This window comes from Capricornis sumatraensis, chromosome 18 (assembly GCF_032405125.1).
Source record: "Capricornis sumatraensis isolate serow.1 chromosome 18, serow.2, whole genome shotgun sequence".
Classification (NCBI taxonomy): Eukaryota; Metazoa; Chordata; class Mammalia; order Artiodactyla; family Bovidae; genus Capricornis; species Capricornis sumatraensis.
The window spans coordinates 48,130,398-48,152,712 of NC_091086.1; the positions used below are offsets into that span (position 1 = coordinate 48,130,398).

General features: G+C 43.4%; 1 protein-coding gene across 1 annotated transcript in view; it reads right to left on the bottom strand.

Annotated features, from left to right (window-relative positions):
• PDZD2 (PDZ domain containing 2) overlaps nt 1-22,315 on the bottom strand; it is a 263,432-nt gene that overhangs the window by 49,131 nt on the left and 191,986 nt on the right. The window contains exon 6 of the mRNA XM_068990526.1: nt 4,247-4,358. Coding sequence (XP_068846627.1) covers nt 4,247-4,358 — 112 coding nt within the window. The remainder of the gene's footprint in view (nt 1-4,246; nt 4,359-22,315) is intronic.

Consider the following 22,315-nt stretch of genomic DNA (forward strand, 5'->3'; position numbering starts at 1 on the left):
GACTGCCTTTACTTAGTTTACTACCCTCCAAGTCCCTCCATGCTGCTGCAAATGGCATCATTTCACACCTTTTTTATGGTGGAGTAATATTCCATATATACACACACACACACACCACATCTTCCTTATCCATTCAGCTGTTGATGAACATGCAAGTTGCTCCCATATCTTGCAATTGTAAGTAATGCTGTTGTGAATACTGGGGTGCATGTATCTTTTTGAATTAGTGTATTTAGTGTTTTTTTTGATACTTCTTTTCCAGAAATGGAACTGGTGGGTCATATGATAGTTCTATTTTTAGTTTTTTGAGAAACAGCCATACTGTTTCCATTGTGGCTTTCCATTGTGTGTTTTCCATTGTGGCTATGTCAGTTGACATTCCTACCAACAGTGTATCAGAGTTTAAAGACTTTAATCTTAAATGATGGATCAATTATATTGAATATAGTTATAATCACATTACAATGTTTACTTTATGCACCAATATATGTGTATATACATGTATATGTATGTATATAACTTTGTACACATATAGAGTCTTTGAAATATCAAATTCTTCTATTCAATATTTTAGTTGATGACTTAAAATTTTAATTTATCTAAAAATTTCTCAGAAGTTTTTCATGAAATAAAAGTTTTTAACAACGATGAAAAGTTAGAATGGTGCTGATACAGTTATATTATAATGGACATCACTAAAGGCCTGGTTTTTCAAAAGCTACATATTAACTTTGTGATACAAATTTCAGGTTTTCAAACATCTGAAATTCCTTTGCAATCAAAAGAAAACTTTTCATTTAAAAGATCACAGACCTAAGGCATTAACATGGATAAATCAAAAAATACCAAAGTTAAAAGGGAACCCTACTGGCAAAAAAAGGAGGTATGAAGTAAAGAAAACTCTGGTTAGAATATCAGGAAAAATGTTCCATGAAATCACTTCAGTCATTTTGGAGCCAGACGGGCCAAAATCTTAGTGGAAATGGTTGGAACCTCTTTAGAGAACCTCCTTAATAATTCACGACTTAATAACTCATGGCCAGATTAATCTATCTTGGCATGCTTACTCATATGAACAAGATTTATTAGAAGAAAATTCCTTTTGAGCTGACAGGGAAGCACTTGCCATCAACAGAAGAGAAACCACATACGGTAGTGTCTGTAGATAATATACTGATATGTGAATACCAGAGTGACTCGCTTATGAAAATATGAAATAAATATCCAAGTTTACAGGACCCAGAAATTAGGAAGTGATCACATTAAAATCTCCTGTATTCAAATGTCTTTAGGCTGAACATATTTCAAAGCACTGAATGAAGAACCAATTCCTTAAGCCTCTTTAACGTGCCTCCAAATTACTTTTCCAGTCTTATCTCCCACTACCCTGCTCGGTGAATTCATTGCTTCAGCCTGCAAATTCTCAGAGGAGAGCATGTGCCCTCCGCCCACATCCGTCCCCAAACTGGGGAGCATATAAATATCACTGAAGTTTCCCCCAAGTTTGCCTGCACCATCACCTTCCATGCCAAGAATCTCCTCCCCCCTAATCTTTCTGCTGGACTGAATCATGGTTGTGGCGGGATTATTGTATCTTTCAGACAGCTGAGGCAGAAAAACAGTTGCCAAAAACTTCTCTAACCCATTTTTTTTCCCCATTGTCCCAAAATACTTCTCCTGCATTTTGTCCCAAGTCTAGACCCTGGGTTTCCTCCTCTTGTGTTCTGCCCAGTCCTGCCAGTGTACCGGCTTTCCTTCATCCTGTCCACCCTGGATGCCTCCCCCGGGCACCACAACTCAAAGAGACCTCAGTCTTCACAATGTTCATGCATACTTCATCATGACCTGCAACTTGAGAATCTTCCTGTCTGAACCCATTCAAGCATCTCCCCTCCTTGAGATGGAATGAGAACAATGATGTGAAAATGACAACGATGAATGTGATATTAACCATGTCAGTGAGGACAGAGGCAGCTACCACGTGGTGAGGGCCTACCGCAGCCACATTTTGGAACGGCAGTGCCATATGCCTTCTCTCTACTGGATCTCTCAACAAGGCTGACTTAGAAGGCACTCACAATACATGTAGATTATAACCCTCATCTTATTGGTGAAAAAGTTGAGACCCAGAGGAATCACCTGTTCCAGGTCACACAGCCAGCAATGGCAGAGCTGGGAACTGAACACAGCTCTTCCTGACTCCACACACGTGCTCCTTCTACTCTGTTTCCTTGTTATGGCCTTGTGAGTCTGGGGAAAATACAGGAAGAGAAGGCGGCATGCATTTGTGGCAAACAATAGCCAGTTCTGGATTTAGTACTCAGTTCAGTGTCATGCATGGTTTAAATCAATAGTACGAACGTGGAAAGTCATGGATCTGAAAGGTCATCAGCTAGGATCCCCTCCCCACACCATAAACCCTCAGTCTGGGGAATAGGATTCTCTCCATGATCCTCAGGAAGCTGAGAGGTGGTAGGAAGAACTCTGGAGGGCAGACTGAATGAGCAACCTTTGGGATCCCCTTAATTTCTCTGGTCACATCCATAAAATGAGGAATGTGACTACACTGGTTTCAAAGGTCACTGTATTTCCCTAGAACTCTGTGAGCCTTCCCTGGGAACTGTTTATAAGGCGCTGATCAGAGAGCTGACCTAAAGACCTTTTCCCCTGCCCAAACACACAGGATTTAAATGTATTCCTCTCAGGTGATCCTCGGGGCTGAAGGGGAGCTGAAAGGGGGCTGAGGACCATCAGCCTAACCTTTCTCTTTGGTCTTATTAGCCTCTGGTCATTACACTTTTTGTTGCAAACCGATACCCTAACAGTCATATATGACACTACCTAATTATTCTGACTTATAAATACAAAGCTACTCATTTTGTTACTCAGGTTTTCTTATTTTTAAATGGATGTATATTATCCTAAATTTGCCACCTTACCTGAGAATAACAGGCGGAGGCAATGTGGGCTGGAGATGCTTGGTTGGCAGTCATAGACACCACCCTGTCCCTCCACTGATGTGGGCAGCAGAAAGATGACACTGACTTACTGGGGGGATGGTAACACACCAGGCTTTGTGCGAGGTGCTTTTATGTGTGCTTTTGTTTTGTTTTTATCTGTTCAACCTTTTAAAGTCGGGACTATCTTCTCCTGTCTTAGGTGAGAGAGGAAGTTTACAGAGGTTCAATAACCAGCCTAAGGTCACAAGGTAACTCAAGAGCTGATGGGTAAACTTGATTCCGCCAAGCTTCCAAACTCTTGCTTTTCCTGTTAGACCGGATGTCCTTCACAGGTGGGTAGCCAAGGGGTGATTTCTCCATCAGACCAGCAGACACAGTGCTGAGGGCCCAAGCTAATCATAGGGGCCCACAAAATGTTTTAATTTCTTTTAAATTCAGGAGGAAAAAAGAATGAACATAAGAGTAACTAATAGATGATAATGAATCAAGCTTGTACCTTTACATCAATGCATCCATAAAATATAATTTTTTTTTTCCTCTTGTTTTGTAGAAAAAGCTTGTCAAGGTGAAAGTGCCTCAGACATTGTCTCAAAAGTCACAATGTATCCCCAAATACAGCCTCTGACTTTCTCTTTCAGGGCCTAGGCCAGCTGCTAGGAAGATGTGCCCAGGAAACATCAGATCTCTTTGTTACAAAAGCTACAACTACGTCCCACTGGCCCCTCCATTTAGTTGAGATGCACATTTGATACTTTAAAAAAAAAAAAAAAAACCCAGTTCTTTGCCCCAGGTTCTGGTGGACCAGCAGTTTGGGGAATAGGTATGTTGGCTGGAAAGATAGGCCATCAGGAATATTCCACAGAGAAAGGGTCACCTGAAGTAAATGAACCAAACACAACAGGAAATTTACATTTAAGCAGAGACAAACAGAGATGTTGACATTCCCTTCATTATGACTCGAATGAAAATACTCATGTGGGCAGCCAGGTTGAAGGCAGTTATGCCTGGGGCATGCACCATCAAACACAAAACAATCTGGAAGTTTTATGGAAAAAAGATGGTTAGATAGCATCACCGCCTCAATGGACATGAATTTGAGCATGAACTCCAGGAGATGGTGGAGGACAGAGGAGCCTGGTGGGCTCCAGTCCATGGGGTTGCAAAGAGTCAGACACGATTTAGTGACTGAACAACAAAAGAAAAAAAGGGCTCAGCATGCTAATAACCTTATCTTCCCACTCCTGAGGCCAGAAGCTCCCAATCAGGCAGGCAAAGAATCCACTTACCTGACAGGCGACTCTTGAGCTTCATCTTACTGCTGCCTTGTTTGGGACTTTCCAAGTTCCCCTTGGATTCCTCGGGGCCGCATGCATCGTGGGGCTCCTCTGTTCCAGGCATCTGAAATGCAGAGAGCACAGAGTTGACGGGAGAGGCCAGCCCACGGTCACTTATGCCATTTCCTTCAAGTTCTTTACCTCAAGGCTCAAAGAGCAGCAGTACAGGTGTCACATGAGAAAAAAAGTTCATGGGATCAAAGCACAGCCCTTCAGATAATCTGGAACCACAAAGCCTCATGCTGACAAGTTCCTCCTCAGCACAAATCTCACCACATAGGATAGAACCAGTTCAGTTCAGTCGCTCAGCCATGTCTGACCCTTTGTGACCCCATGGACTGCAGCACACCAGGCTTCCTTGTCCATCACCAACTCCTGGAGCTTGCCCAAACTCACGTCCATTGAGTCAGTGATGCCATCCAACCATCTCATCCTCTGTCGTCCCTTTCTCCTCCTGCCTTCAATCTTTCCCAGCATCAGGGTCTTTTCTAAAGAGTCAGTTCTTCTCATCAGGTGGCCAAAGTATTGGAGTTTCAGCTTTAGCATCAGTCCTTCCAATGACTATTCAGGACTGATTTCCTTTAGGATGGACTGGCTGGATCTCCTTGCAGTCCAAGGGACTCTCAAGAGTCTTCTCCAAGACCACAGTTCAAAAACATCAGTTCTCTGGCGCTCAGCCTTCTTTACGGTCCAACTCTCACATCCATACATGACTACTGGAAAAACCATGGTTTTGGCTAGACGCAACTTTGTTGACGAGGTTTCAAACTGGAAAGGGTCCCTGGGGTCATTTTGTTTCTTGAGAAGGAACATGAGTTTGAATGGACTCAGGGAGATAGTGAAGGACAGGGAAGCCTGGGGCACTGCAGTCTATGGGGTCACAAAGAGTCAAACGTGACTTAGCGACAACAACAGGTCAACAGGACACTCCACGTGCCATATTCCTGTTAGAAACAAACGACAAGCCCAAAGGGCTGTGGCTTCTGCTAAGCCCCACCAAGACTTCATACCTAAAGGACCTTCTTTTCTGCCTATAAAACCTTCCATTTCGTACAGAGGGTCTTTCTACTTTCTAGACAGGATGCTGCCTGATAAAAGAATTGCTGACTAAAGCCAATTAGATCTTCAAATTTACTCAGTTGAATTTTTTTTAAACACTCCTTAGTACTGATTAAATACCTTCCAGAATCAAGCAGCACTTAGGATACATAGAAATCTCTTCATAATCAGCCCACATGTCTATAAATTGTAAATCCACATTACCAGACACCCAGAGGTGAAGAAGAAAGGATGGCACTAAGACCCCTTAGCCAGGCATCTGAGAAAAGCCCAACATGCTATGAAAAGCTATACTTATTAGAGAGGAAAAGCAGAATTGAGAGTGTTTATAAAAACATCTGGAGGGTAAATTTACATGTACAAAACTTAGGAGACACACCAAACAAATGAGGCTTGTCATTTGAAATTGTATTTTCCTTTAAGGTTCTGGAGAAAAAGTCAAATTAATTCAAAGAGATAAGATTTACACTAAGGAACATATATGTACTTAAAAAAAAAAAAATAGATGATATCCTTTACCACTCAGCAGTCATTGGAAAGCCATGTAATTATAAGGTTAAAAAAAACCCCTAAATTGTAACAGGTAATAAAAAATATACAGAGTATATAAAATTCAGCTTATGAAAATATATAAAGTAAGCAGTAAGAGTAATCTCCCAGGTAATCCCCTTTTTATAAGGCAACTGTTTATATCTAAATCGAACCTGTTATATTAAAAATTTGGACGACTCCCCCCTCCCCCACAAATTCAAGTATCTTTTGGGATTAGAAAGAAGAAAAGAAAGATTCTGAGAAATGAGGAGATGTAGGCAAATTGGGGAAGACGCGTTGGGAAAACAAATTAATCTTGATACATAAAACAAAGATAAATTTGGTGAATTCCTATTATAGTGTCAGAGACTGGCAGATCTCCAGGTTTAAATTATGAAGTCAAGGCAGGAAGAGAATCCTGAGGGTGAGTTTCGAGATTCTCTAGAGGGACACCTTTCCTAACACCAAATTGGGATATTAATCCCCACACAGTGCAGAAGCCTTGTGGAGACATGCCAGGGTCTGGTAGGGGTGGTGGTGGGGGGGTGCGGTGGGGGAGAGGAGACATGCAAATAGGAATAATCCAGAGAGAAGCCTCAGGGCCTCTCCTTTGCCTGGCCTAAGAACTTTATGTAAACAATCTGTCTGCAGACTGTTAACAGCAGTTACTGGAGAGAGAGTAAAATTCCCAGTTCATTCTGCTTATACCACATGACCTAGGCTCCCAGCTATAGGACCTCCTCAATTAGCTGGGTATTACCTCCTCTGGTGCCCATTACATGGGTGGCTTATGACACAGTGGCCAAGACTCAGACCATCAGAAAGGCTGACAGAGAGGCTCACGCCAAGGGAGGAACACAATCCCAGCCTACAGTTCCTAGACCTATGGGGTTCCCTCCTTCCATCCTCCCCTCCTGTTTTCTGGCGCAGCCCCAGGTGTGCACACAGTCAGAGACATTCTGGAGGTGACAGATGCACTCCCAGAAGGAAAGCAGCCTGCTCGAGGCGCCCCAGCTCCTTACAGACAGGGCTGCACAGTCTCACTCTCTGGATTTCCAGCTTCGCATACTACCAGAGTACTTCCCGCCTCCAACTGGAGATGCTTTTCCGCTAAGTTAGGACTTTGAATGATCAATATCATATCATATAGTTCATTCACCTCAGTTTTTTTTTCCATTTAATGTTCACAGCGAATGTGTCTCAAGGTAGATAATATTCTCTCCATTTGACAGATGAGAAAATAAACTGAGACCACCCCCCCCCCCCAACAAAGGAACACCCTTTTGTTTACAACATATACTTGGGATCTGAGCTTTTCCCTGGTGGCTCCGTGGTAAACAATCTGCCTGCCAATGCAGGAGACATGGGTTCGATCCCTGGATCGGGAAGATCCTCTGGAGAAGGAGATGGCAACCCACTCTGGTATTCTTGCCTGGGAAATCCCATGGACAGAGAAGCCTGGTGTCAAAAAGAGTTCATGGTGTCAGAAAAGAGTCAGATGCAACTTAGTGACTAAACAACAACAAAACTTGGACTCTAGGACAGATTACATGTGAAGAGCATACAAAATGAATAGTGTGGAGTTTTATAAGAGCTTTTTTTAAACATGTACCATGCCGAGTCTGAAGTCTTTATGATGCACACATGCACACTGTAAACTCTTCTTGATTTCTAGAACCTGACGAAGGTGGTTTAGCAGAAAGAACCACAGCCTTAAGAAACAGTATTTCTTTTTTTCAATCCTGAAATGCACCAAAGAATGAAATAAGATTTGGTTTCTATGATCTATAAAATATCAAAAGACTGTACTAGAGATATCTTACACTTAAGATGGTATATGTTACATAATTACCGAAAGTCTAGAGCTAAAAGTCAAAATCAATTAGGATGGACCCAGAGATATCGCAAAAGGTGGCAAAGGGCACAGTGATGAGCTCAAGGCAGAAGTGAAATCTTATTTCAGAACCCCCGGACTGTGTAAGAAAAATATTCTGAATTTAAATGGAACCATTTCCTCTTGTAACAAAAAACTGGTCTGCCATGGTTTTAGGAGGCTTGTAACTCAATGAACAGGAAGTAGGTTGCTTAGATACATTAGTTCCAGGTTATTTCAGGAAGTAGCAACATACAAAGTGCAGTTGGGCTACAATGAGCTTCTCTCCAGTCTTATGACTACTGTCTGAAAATGTCCACACTCTAAGGTTTGCTGTACTCTCTTTTTCCCTCGGACACGCAGAACAAATCAAACTGTTCCGGAAATGATGTCATCTTAGTTGTTCTAAAATGAAATGTGCAAAAAGTTCTCCTGGAAGGCCTGTGATTCAGAGAAACAGTTGATATAATCTATTATTCATCAGCCATTCCCAATTCATGTGTCATATAACAATGCCATTATATTAATGGAATGTAGTATAATTTGCCAATTTCCAGGTTACAGCCTCTCTGCTGGCACAGTTTCCCACACCTATAATCTATGAGATTCTGTCTCAGTGACGAAGACTCTCTAGCGCCTGGTTTTAAAAGCAAGGTGATAGGGTAGCATGTTTAAGAATCTAGTTGCCTGGGCTTATGTCTTGGTTGCACCATTGAGCAGCAACCTGGGTACATTAGTCAACCTCTTTGAGCTCTAATGCTGTCATTTGAAAAACAGGACTTGATGTAAGACTTAAATGATACTAGCCTTCTGATTGGAGAAGGAAATGGCCACCACTGTAGTATTCTTGCCCGGAGAATCCCATGGACAGAGGATCCTGGCGGGCTACAGTCCATGGGGTCCCAAAGAGTCGGACACGATTGAAACAAGTGAGCATGCACGCATGCAGGCTTCTGATTAAAGATGGTAGATTTCCCTCATACAGCCACACTAAAATGGTGATGAAGACTTTTTTAAAATAAAAGATATTTCTCTGGGGCTGGAGAAAGCCCCAGAACAGCTCAGTTTGTACACAGACCATTCACGAAGGTTCAGGAGACAGACAAGCTCTGGAAGTGGAAATGAAAGCAAGGCTGAAGTTCTGGTGTAAGAAACATGCCAAAGAGTTGGAAGTGATAACACAGGTAAGGAGTGGCTCTGATTTTGAGGGTGAGTCCCAGGGGTCTAGAAAAACTTTAGAGAATTCATAAAAGCCCAGGTTATGGAAATGGAATAGAATATGGTCCTCTCTAATTCACCACTGCCCTGGTCCAAACAGAACCAACTTCCAAAGGAGGCACAGGACGAAGCTAGAATCTCCCCATGCCTCCCAGCTCCCAGGCTTACTCCAGAGATGCAGAAGGGAGGCTCCCAGCTACACCCAAGTCGCCCATCCCTCAAAGAATGTGGGAGAGCTGTTATCATCAGGTTGCTCTCGGTTCAGGATATTTGTTATTGTTCAGTCCTGTCTGACTCTTTGTGACCCCATGGACTGCAGCTCACCAGGCTTCCCTGTCCTTCACTACCTCCTGAAGTTTGCTCGAAGTCATGTCTGTTGAGTTGGTGATGATATCTAACCATCTCATTCTCTGTCTCCCCTTCTTCTTGACCTCAATCTCTCCCAGCATCAGGGTCTTTTCCAATGAGTCGTCTCCTTACATCAGATGGTCAAAGTACTAGAGCTTCAGCATTCAGAATATAGGTATTTTAATTAGCAATTGTATAAACCTCTGTTCTACTCTCCATATGAACTACAGGCACAGGAAATGTGTATAAAGTATAAGGAGGTTTGCATGTACCATAGGTAGTGACACATATCACGCCCGTATTAAGCAAGCACTGATGTTGGAGACAGTTCTCTGATTCTGTAAAGTAGCAGCGATATTATTTATTTCTAAGGGGTTAAAATTACCTCATTAATTATCTTACAAAGTTACTACCAGGATTAAATAAGAATGTGCTTGAGGATACTAGTAGAGTACCTAATTGTCTATCATAGTGGTATAGTGAAAGTTTAGTTGAAATAAACAAACAAACAAACAAAAACCAACCCTCAAGCTTTCTCCCCACCAGATCTCAGGATGCTCCTGGCTTTGATGATTACATTGACAGGTGGTAATCAGAGATCAAACTGCCAACATCCACTGGATCATGGAAAAAGCAAGAGTGTTTCAGAAAAACATCTATTTCTGCTTTATTGACTATGCCAAAGCCTTCTACTGTGTGGATCACAATAAACTGTGGACAATTCTGAAAGAGATGGGAATACCAGACCACCTGACCTGCCTCTTGAGAAACCTATATGCAGGTTAGGAAGCAACAGTTAGAACTGGACATGGAACAACAGACTGGTTCCAAATAGGAAAAGGAGTACGTCAAAGCTGTATATTGTCACCCTCCTTATTTAACTTCTATGCAGAGTACATCATGAGCAACGCTGGGCTGGAAGAAGCACAAGCTGGAATCAAGATTGCTGGGAGAAATATCAATAACCTCAGATATGCAGATGATAGTACCCTTATGGCAGAAAGTGAAGAGGAACTAAAAAGCCTCTTGATTAAAGTGAAAGAGGAGAGTGAAAAAGTTGGCTTAAAGCTCAACATTCAGAAAACGAAGATCATGGCATCCGGTCCCATCACTTCATGGGAAATAGATGGGGAAACAGTGGAAACATTGTCAGACTTTATTTTGGGGGGCTCAAAAATCACTGCAGATGGTGATAGCAGCCATGAAATTAAAAGATGCTTACTCCTTGGAAGGAAAGTTATGATCAACCTAGATAGCATATTCAAAAGCAAAGACATTACTTTGCCAACAAAGGTCCGTCTAGTCAAGGCTATGGTTTTTCCAGTGGTCATGTATGGATGTGAGAGCTGGACTGTGAAGAAAGCTGAGCACCGAAGAATTGATGCTTTTGAACTGTGGTGTTGGTGAAGACTCTTGAGAGTCCCTTGGACTGCAAGGAGATCCAACCAGTCCATTCTAAAGGAGATCAGTCCTCGGTGTTCATTGGAAGGACTGATGTTGAAGCTGAAACTCCAATACTTTGGCCACCTGATGCGAAGAACTGACTCATTGGAAAAGACCCTGACGCTGGGAGGGACTGGGGGCAGAAGGAGAAGGGGACGGATGGTATCACTGACTTGATGGACATGAGTTTGAGTGAACTCCAGGAGTTGGTGATGGACAGGGAGGGCTGGCATGCTGCAATTCATGGGGTTGCAAAGAGTCGGACATGACTGAGGGACTGAACTGAACTAAACCTGTTAGTGGTAACCACCTACCAATGCAGGAGACATAAGAGATGAGTATTTGATCCCTGGGTTGGGAAGATCCCCTTGAGAAGGAAATGGCCACCCACTGCAGTATTCTTGCTTGGAGAATTCTCATGGACAGAGGAGCCTGGTGGGCTATGGTCCACAGCGTTGCAAAGAGTCAGACATGACTGAAGAGACTGAGCACGCACACAGCAAGATTATACCACTAGAGTGCGGAGATACACATTTCAACTTCATGTCTACAGGAAGGTAGGGACTTCCCTGGTGGTCCAGTGGTTAAGACTCTGAGCTGCCAATGCAGGGGGTATGGGTTTGATCCCTGGTCAGGGAACTAAGACCCCACAGGCCATGTGGTATGACCAAAAAGTGAAAAAAGAAAAGAAAGGTAGCAAATTTAATTAGTGAATAAAAAAAAAGGAGCACCAAAAGGGAACATGCCACCTTACTCATCTCAAGATGAAAGAAAATTTCCATAAAGTGACTGCAAACCTAACAGTTGAGGAGGTAGTTTTCAAGGCATGTGCCTGGAGCACTTAGTTCTTAAAAAATCAGGTTTGCAAAGGACACCATGGAGGATTTGAAAACACACTCTGGTCTAACAATCAGAATAAGAGCAGTGGAAGAGAGAAAAAAGGGTACAAAACGATTAACAAAAGGAAGAGAGCTAACTCAAAGAAAAAGAGAGATCTTAGTGACAAACTGGACAGAGGGAAGGGGAGAGGAGACTGTGAAGTCAAGGGCAGCAGATGAATAAGGAAGAGAGAATGCCAGCTCCTGACCACTAGGCTGCAAGGGGGCATCACAAGAGTGAGAGACACTGGTACTTCTTAGTGTAGAGGGGATGCCTGGGACCTAAGGAAAGCCAACCAAGGGAGGGAGGCAAAACCACAGAGAACAGGATGCAACGACTCCCTTTGGGGATCCCAGGCCCGGAAAACAATGAGAGATGTGATTTATGACCTGCAGATGAAGCGCTTGAGCAATACGACTTGAACAGCTATTCCAAGAGAGATCAGAGTATGTCTGGACAGATTCAAAGGTGAGGGGTGAAGAAGACCAGGAATAGTTAAAAAAAAAAAAAAAAAAACCCCTGGGTAAATTTTAAAGGGACAAAGATTTTTTTTTTGGACCCCGACAATAGTGGCCTGGAAAATAAATGAAATCAGGACAATAAACAAGCAAACAGGCATGCCAAAGGGGAGGCAGGCAGGATGGCAGTAAGCCAGAACTTGACGTTGGTCATTTCCTGGGTGGGATTAGCCACCTCAGAGGTGGTGGTGGTCAGGATGCACTAGAACAATGCATACTTTAGTCAACGGAAGCCTCACTGATTCCATCGCTTTCGCAATGATGGGCCGCGTACGACAGAACCTACAATAGTATTTTAGAAAAAATCCAAGTCAGAAGGCAAAGGAGAGGTTAAAAAGGCACACAGATCAGCAAGCAGGGCCATGAAAGAAGAAAGGCATCTTTGATAGAAAGAAGAAAGGTTAAACAGAAACTTAAGTGAGTCTTTCCCAAAGGAGGGGAATGTGACCCACTGGAGGCATATCTAATTACTGCCTGGCCCCCAAACAGAGTAGAAGGCAGTGTTGCTCGACCCCTGGAATATCCAAAACTTGAGGAAACAGAAATCTCAAGCAGCAGGTGGAAGAGGTATTAGCCTTTATCAGCTCATGAGGACAGAAGCCTCAGGATCACTGATAGCAGGTCTGGTTCATGCATCTGCAGAGTTTTTCCAGCTGAGTAAGTTGGGGAGAAGAGACACACTTCCTGCAGGCTAAGCACTTTGATGCCAAAAGGCAGTGGAGATGGAAAAGGGAACCCAGGACTGAAAATACTGGCTCCTGAGAACTGGGAGCTCTGCCAGAGACACAGTTCACATACCCAGTGCACTATATTAGGGAGACCTACGCGTTCATCTCAAGGTGTAAATGCAGATCAAGAAGCTTTGGAATTTAAAAGAAAGGCACTTTAAATAGGACCAGGTTGATTTTTCCCCACTCAGATTGAGAGGTAGATTCCTGCCTGTGGGTTTAAGTTCATGGTCAAAGACTCCAAACAGCTGCTATAGACTGATTGGCATCTTTTTAAGAAAAGCCAAGAATATTTTACTTGCTATTACTGAGTCTGTGATATAGCCCTGGGAGACAGTTCTCCATGGTCTCTCCCATTTCTCTGTGGCTCGTGAACAGATTACCTGCCTCCTGAGAAATCTGTATGCTAGTCAAGAAGCAATAGTCAGAACCGGTCATGGAAGTACAGACTGGTTCCAAATTGGAAAGGAGTACAACAAGGCTGTATGTTGTCACCCTGCTTATTTAACTTATATACAGAGTACATGATGTGAAATGCCAGGCTGAATGAAGCACAAACTGGAATCAAGATTGCTGGGAGAAATATCAATAACCTCAGATATGCAGATGACGCCATCCTTATGGCAGAAAGTGAAGAGGAACTAAAGAGCCTCTTGATGAAAGTGAAAGAGAAGGACAGTGAAAAAGTTGGCTTCAAACTCAACATTCAAAAAATGAAGATCATGGCATGCGGTCCCACCACTTCATGGCAAATAGATGAGGAAACAACGAAAACCTTGACAGACTTTATTTTCTTGGGCTCCAAAATCACTGCAGATGGTGACTGCCACCATGAAATTAAAAGACGCTTGCTCCTTGGAAAACAAGCTATGATCAACCTAGACAGCATATTAAAAAGCAGAGACATTACTCTGCCAAGAAAGGTCTGTCTAGTCAAAGCTATGGTTTTTTCAGTAGTCATGTATGGATGTGAGAGTTAGACCATAAAGAAAGCTGAGTGTCAAAGAATTGATGCTTTTGAACTGTGGTGTTGGAGAAGACTCTTGAGAGTCCCTTGAACTGCAAGGAGATCAAACCAGTCAATCCTCAAGGAAATCAACCCTGAATATTCATTGGAAGGACTGATGCTAAAGCTTCAATACTTTGGCTACCTGATGCGAAGAAGTGACTCATTGGAAAAGACCCTGATGCTGGGTAAGACTGAAGGCAGGAGGAGAAGGGGACGATAGAGGATGAGACAGTCGGATGGCATCACCAACGCAATGGACATGAGTTTAAGCAAGCTCCGGGGATTGGTGGTGCACTGGGAAGCCTGGTGTGCTGCAGTCCATGGGGTCACAAAGAGTCGGATATGACTTAGCCAATGAACAGCAACAACAATTGGTCCATTTACTCTTTGTTCATTTACATTTCACTAAAAAATAGAGTACACAAGAGACATGCTGTTGAACAAATTCAACTTTCTTGGAGCTGACAGAGCCATATTTGTTCCAGTGGAAAACAGCCCAGTCTGCACATGCTGAACAGAACCATCTCTGTCCTCACCACACAGCTTCAAGAATCTCATTTTGGGGGACTTTCCAGGTGGTCCAGTGGTTAAAACTCCATGCTGCAATGCAGGAGGCACAGGTTCAATCCCTGGATGGGGAACAAAGATCCCATATGCCACTCCGTATGGCCAAAAAAAAGAAAAAGACTCATTTTTTTAAGGTGGAACAAAATGAGAAACTGGAGTGATCAAAGGGGGTCATTAAGTACTTTGTTTTTTTAACTCAAAAGGTCAAGTAAGTTTAAGTTTGGATGTTAATTATTTTAGATTTTAACAACTTTGGATTATGACTTGCAAGAGCTCTTAATTTATTGGTATTTTAATTATTTGAATATCATTATTATGTTGACATTTTACCTCATTGTAGAACCTCTGAAAAGTGGCACTGGATGACGTGGCTAGAAATAATTTTGGATGAGAAAGAGCGTCAAGAATGAGTTTTATCTTCTGGCAAATTTTAGTCTTCTGGAGGTGGGGGGCGAACCATCACTACCCATGAGACTGGCCCCCTGGGTCCAAACTAAAAGTCGAGGACTTCAGAAATGTCCTATAACTGCTGTCCAAAGCATTTACAAGGTCTCCTGAACACACCGTGACTAACACAATGCTTAACTTCTAAGTGTCATTTGTCTTTCTCAGCTAACTCTTGAAGCCTTACAAACAAAGCATGAAAAGTACAGCTTTCATCTCCAACTATTTACATTGAGCAAGTACATGTGATTCCAGGGAAAACTGCAGGAGGAACTGGTTGCACCCAGTTCATGCCATGTTTTTACTGTCCCCAACACTTGAAAAAAAAAAATAATCTGCAGATGTGACAGAAGACGCCCAAGCTCCAAATCCCTGGGAGGCCGTATTGGCTCATCCCCTGGGTCAGTATCTACAGACAGGGGATCGTGGTGATTTCTCTTTCATGCCTCAGTCACACTAAGCTTATTTTTAGGCTGCCAGAGGAAGCTCATTTTCCAAATCTCTGGGGCAGATGTTCGAGTGACCAAAGGAGAACCAGATGGCCGTCAGAGAGGCCAGTGCTGGGAATGAATAACCATTCAGAAAAAAAAAAGGAATCGGAACAACAATAAATCAGCCAAAAGGAGCAAGGAGCCTGCGAGCTGACTGCCGAAATTAAAACACAAATCTCCCGCTTCACTAGGCTCGCTGCTTTCCAACAAAGAGACTGACTCAGGACTGAAGAGGAAAACAGTAAAACTGGAATACAGAGCTGCCCCCCAACTCCCACCCCCATGCTCTGGTCTATGCGGAGGAGTGTCAGATGCAGCTGGGGGAGAAACAGCAGCTGATGTAAACCGAGGCGTTCAGGCTGCGGCTCTGCAAATGAAATAACATTGTCCTTGTTCTATCTGAGTCCATTTCCCGTTTCCTCTCATTTATCATCCTCAAACAATGTGAACGGGCTTAACATGCTTCATTGGTGATTACTTGGGTGATTCTTATGCACATAAATTAAGTCGATCTTGTGGTCCTTTTAGAAAGGTGAGGCAAAGAAATCACCCTTAAGGGCACAGAAATGTCATCAGTCATTGGCCCCTCCCATGGTGGGTTTGTCTGTGTCACTTTCCCAAGGAGAGGACAGTGTCTTCCAGGAACTCTCAGTTCATCAGAAATAGACGCGGATGCAAGAAGAAGAATCTGCACATGTCCCTCCTTGGTATCGGTTTCAAATTGGGCAAGGCGGATCCAGACATTCTCTACAAAGCAGGGAGCCCTCACTCTCTCCGTGTCCCCATGGCCTACTGAGAATACTGGGGTCTGCAGCTCTTCTTTGGGTTTGTGGGCTGGCGAATGAGGGCAGACCCCTGGATCATTTCTCACCAGGAGCTGCCCTCAGACACATCTCTGGGAGCTGCAGAATACCTTATCCTCAATTCCACAATACTAAAATTGAAGCTGTGTGTGTGTATGTAGGAAAACCTCAAGAGACACAAAAAGTAGATGGGGAAGAGCTATCAAAAAAGAAAGGCCTAAGAAGTAAACAGGAAGACTGGCAGGAAAGAAAATCAGAGATGAACTGTCTGAAGTGCCCTAATGCGACTGCTGAGTCAAATCCAATTCAGCAGTAACAGTAAACACGCCAGAGTTCTCCAACGCCTTGTTTCTATGCACACATTTTAGAGGAAGTCTTACATGATCCTATGGCTTATTGTCATAGAAAAAGCCTGTTTTAACTGGACATGCCTTTTAGGCAAGTTTTAGATAAACAGTAACTGGTCGTGCTGGGGACACTGCGCTGAGGTTTTGGTCTGCTGTCAAGGTCCAGGCAGCATCCTAAGGTCTTCTGCTGCGTCTTCCAGTTGAATGCGAGCTGTACTCCGAGGTTCTTATCCTCCAGAAGTGGCACTGAGTTTATGCTGATTCGATGAGGTATGTTTCTAAGGGCATGTATTTCTTGAAGAATGGGGCTGGCAAGCTGAGACAGATTCTACGGAGCCCACATGGGGAGCAGTGACAGGAGAGGCGGTCCTGAGCTCACACACCATCTCCCATAGCTGGGGTCGGCTCCCATAGCTGGGGTCGGCTCCCATAGCTGGGGTCGGCTCCTATAGCTGGGGTCGGCGAGCTGCTGCTCGGGGGCCAGATCTGACCCCACACCTGTTTTTGTAAAGTTTTATTGGAACACAGTCATACCCATTAGTTCGCTTATTGCCTACTGTGGCTTTTGTACCACAAAGGCCGAGGTGAATGGCTGCAATGGGAATGGTTTGGCCAGCAAAGCCTCAGATATTTATGATGTGGTTTTTACAACTGCTGACCGCTCATCTATAGGAATAACTCATACCCTACCCCTATCCACTGCCCCACTTTCATCCCTATCTGAAGTCACTGGGAACAAACTGGAGAATTGTTTGGAAACAACTTTATGAGCTGAAGAGAAAGTACTGACAAGCAGAGGCATTTTAAGGAAGCTGCTACGGGAGCCTAGGCTTACTGGTCTACTATGGTATTTTCTAAAGTATCTTTGTCATCCATGCTTTTATGGTTTTATCTTTAAATTTCGTTTTAGGACTTCCCTGGTAGTTCAGCGGTTAAGAATTCGCCTGCCAATTCAGGGGACATATGTTCGATCCTTGGTCTGGGATGATTTCACATACTGCAGAGCAACTAAGCTTGTGAGCTGCAGCTTCTGAGCTTGTGTGCCCTAGGGCCTGTGATCCGCAACAAGAGAGGCCACCACGATGAGAAGCCCATGTACTGCAGCTAGAGAGTTGCCCCTGCTTGACGCACCTAGAGAAAGCCTGCACACAGCAGTGCGGGCCCAGCACAGCCAAAGATAAACGAATGAAATACATTTTCCACGAATTTCACTTTAAAATTATTCTGATAAGAAACTTTATCTGAAGTAACAAAAATTCTCTTTTCAAAATGCACATACTTTGCAAGTGTCACTGGGCCACAAATCGAACTGGTTTGATCATATTACATTGTTAACATTTTTGATATCATTTTGGTAAGAGCACGTATCACTCCTTGGGAACTAGATGGAGAAACAGTGGAAACAGTGTCAGACTTTATTTTTTTGGGCTCCAAAATTACTGCAGATTGGGACTGCAGCCATGAAATGAAAAGTCGCTTACTCCTTGGAAGAAAAGTTATGACCAACCTAGATAGCATATTCAAAAGCAGAGACATTACTTTGCTGACTAAGGTCCATCTAGTCAAGGCTATGGTTTTTTCTGTGGTCATGTATAGATGTGAGAGTTGGACTGTGAAGAAGGCTGAGCGCCGAAGAATTGATGCTTTTGAACTGTGGTGTTGGAGAAGACTCTTGAGTCCCTTGGACTGCAAGGAGATCCAAGCAGTTCATTCGGAAGGAGATCAGCTCTGGGGTTTCTTTGGAAGGAATGATGCTAAAGCTGAAACTCCAGTACTTTGGCCACCTCATGTGAATAGTTGACTCATTGGAAAAGACTGTGATGCTGGGAGGGATTGGGGGCAGGAGGAGAAGGGGACGACAGAGGATGAGATGGCTGGATGGCATCATGGACTCGATGGACATGAATCTGAGTGAACTCCGGGAGATGGTGATGGACAGGGAGGCCTGGCGTGCTGCGATTCATCAGGTCACAAAGAATCAGACACGACTGAGTGACTAAACTGAACTGAACTGAACTGAAGAGCACGTATTGCTTACTTACTGATTTACAAGAAATGGGAAGGGTTTTGTTCTTGTTTTGGTCTCTGTTGGTGATGGCGGTGGGAAAAGGGGTGAAAATGGCCTGGAGAAGAAAGAGGAGAGGCTTCTTGGAAGGGTGCAACCTGTTAGGGGACAGAGGAAACAGTGGGTACCTCAGTGCGGGGTTTAGAATAGAAATGGGGACACTGGGCTCCAGGAAACCTGGCAAGACAGGGTCCGGCCAGGGAGGATGAGCAGATGACAAAAGGCTGGGAAGTTCAAAGGCAAACAAAATCAGGACTTCCCTCCTCGTGGTCCAGTGGTTAAGAATCTGCCTTCCAATGCAGGGGATGTGGGTTCAATCCCTGGTTGGGGAACTAAGATCCCACATGCCAAGGGGAAACTAAGCCCGCACACCTCAACTAGAGAAGCCCTTGTGTGCTACAATTGGAGAAAGCCTGCACGCCTTAACTACTGAGATCAGGTGCTCTAGAGTCTGTACTCCGCGACAAGAGAGGCCACATGCTGCAATGAGGAGCCTGTGCACCGCAGCGACACTGCAGTGAAAACCCAGCACAACCAAAACAACAACAACAATCTGAAAGGTAAACAAAATCTCACTCCAAATACTGTTTAGGACCACCCCTGCTTTCAGGGAAAGGGAAAAAAAAAAAGGAGAGGGGGAAGGAAACTCCCTTCTTGTTGGTAACCAAGGAGCTTTGCCTGCAGAGCCCAGCGCTGTCTGCTGGCTGGCCTTGCTACCTTCCCCCACTGACCAGTCACTGCTTCCTGCCTTTCATCGTCGTGGCCACGACCCCTTCAGTCCAGGCTCTGCTGATGTCTCCGTGGAGCTATAGCAAAGACCTCTGCCTCCATCTGCCTTGCTTCAGACCAGCTCCTCCTCTACCTCACTGCCTGAGGAACCCCAAAACAAAAACTCTAACCCTAGCACTCAACTTTAAAACCATCAGTGAGAATATAACTTGTAAAATGAGTCATAGCTTTTTAGTGTGGAACTAAAAGCATGGGCTGAACATTTGCACTTAACTGATGAACTGTTGATCCCTGAACAAGCTTTAAAATCTCCTATTTGTGGACCACTGTACATGTCATTTTTCCACTCCAGGATGTCACCCACGCCTGTGGGTGTTCCTGTGAAAATCCTATGGAGTTTGCCAAATATCACCCCATCCACTGAGCCCTCCCCAACCTCTGGATGGAATGGGACATTCTTCTTCTAGGTCAGTATTGCATATGGCTCCTAAAGATTTATTACACAGAGGTGGTGAATATAAATAGAAATAGAAATAACTAAAATACATTATGGGATATATGTAACAAATACTGGGAGAGAGGAAGACTGACGGCTACCTCTTGGTATTCCCCAAAACACCCAGCACAGCACTCAGCATGTAGGTGGTAATGTCAAGCTGGCTACAGTCCAGTGCTGGCTGGTCCTATGACAGGGATGCCTGTGAGCCCACATTATCAACTTCTGAGGTTGTGTGTGGTGTCAGTGGGAAGACTCTTAGGAAGAATTAGTGATGTCTGCTCTAGGAGCTGAAGAGGGGGTTTGTGGTACCAGGCAGGCTATGTATCTGCCACAGCTAGTTTAAAAGATAATTCCACCAATATTTATTATTTGTGTTTCTGGGGAAGATAAATTTGAATATCAGCTTTACCAACACATTTTAGAAAACATCTCCCCCTTTATAAAGCAGGAGGTGTCTTCTGATTTTTAAGTTCCAGAATGTGAGAAACAGACAAATGGAATTGGCAATCAGAGAAAGCACAGATGACAGGACGCTAGAGGGATTAGGAAAGTCTCTGAGGAAGGAGGGCTGCAGAATCTCAATGGTCAAGAGTAGAAGGAAGCATATCTCAAGGGAAGGAGTAGAGGAAGAAGCAGAAAGGAGGGGCATTTTTTTTTTTTTCCTGCAAACACCATTCATGGAGCTAAATCAGTACTTACATAAAAAGCTAGGCAAGCAAAAGCAAGCAAACAGCAAACAAAAAGCCAGGCAAGCAAACATGGTAACAATAGGGGGCGGGTGGGGAGAATTCTATTCATTTTAAATAGCACTGCTTCTTTGAGAAATTTCTGCCCTGGATTCCAGAGAGGAACTTCTGATCTCTAATATTTTGCTTTGTATTTATTTCCAGGCTTTGTACTATCATGTTTCATACAATGTGATGAAAAAATGGAAAAAAAAAAAAAAAACCAGTTCTAAATCTTCCACTTCTCATAAAGTCTTCAAGTCAGATGTGTTTTCTTTCTAGCATACAATGCATATTTGTCTAATTTATCTATGTCAAAGCGATTTTCCTGCAAAAGACCCAGCACGGTAACTGGAATTGAAACTAAGTAGAGATACTCCGCTTCTCTTAAGAGAGTGAGAATCTGTGTATCAGCAGCATCTCCATGTAAAATCTCAAAAGGCACATACATCTCACAGATTTCTGTTACCTTAAAGGCTCAGCAAAGCTCATAAACAAGTAAGATGTATTATCTAAGATATATGGTACACAAATAGGTCACATCATCCTGTTTTTTCCCCCCGTGTAATCGCCATCATTTTGTCTATTTCAGTTTCATTTCTCAACTGCCACTTTCCTTCAATCTTAATATGTTCTACTTTACATTTTAATGTGCAGACCACAGATTTAAACTCCCAGTGGACATACAAAACTAAATTACTAAGGATGATATTTCTAAGAGGAAAATTCATAATGAGGGACAGCGCTAAAATACCATTTTGGAATACCTTAACAAATACCCAAAAACTGGAACCAACTTACCCAAAATGATAAAGTCACTTCCTGACCCCTACAGTGTTATTTTCATAAAAGAAATTAATTTTAGGGCAAAGAAACTTTATTACATGCTCTAGTAATCCATATTTTATTTCCACTGAAATTTGAAGGAATTTTTCAAATCCAAAGACAATAATAAAGTGGACTGCATACTAAGGGGATTTCGTTAATGTGTATTTCATACGGCTCCACGCTGTGATGTCAACCTTTATATACAGATTGTGTAACCATCAGGCCCTCCCAACATAGATTCATAAATTATAATTCTATGCTACTATACTAATGTATACATACACTTTAAAACACATAACAATCTAAAAAGAGATAAAACCTATACAACTTCTTCCCACACTCCAAGGGGACCATCTGGCTCCTCCCTCCAGCTCCTGCCAACCCTGCCCTTCAACTACTCTGGAGACCCTTTCGCTATGAGGCTGCAGAGAAATAGATAGGTAGAGCGAAATCGTGTCCGACTCTTGCGATCCTAACAACTGTAGCCCGCCAGGCTCCTCTGTCCATGGGATTCTCCAGGCAAGAATACTGGAGTAGGTTGCCATTTCCTTTTCTAGGGGAACTTCCCAACCCAGAAACTGAACCCAGGTCTCCTGCATTGCAGGTAGATGCTTAACTGACTGAGCTACGTGGGAAGCCCCAAAGCTAGTCAAAGTCGTTCAGTTGTGTCTGACTCTTTGTGACACCATGGACTATACAGTCCATGGAATTCTCTAGGCCAGAATACTAGAGTGGGTAGCCTTTCCCTTCTCCAGGGGATCTTCCCAACCCAGGGATTGAACCCATGTCTCCTGCATTGCAGGTGGATTCTTTACCTGCTGAGCCACAAGGGAAGCCAGGTTGAGGCTGTGGACTACAATATTTGCTTGCTTTTTTTTTTTTTTTTTTTTGGCTGCATCTTGAGATATGCAGAATTT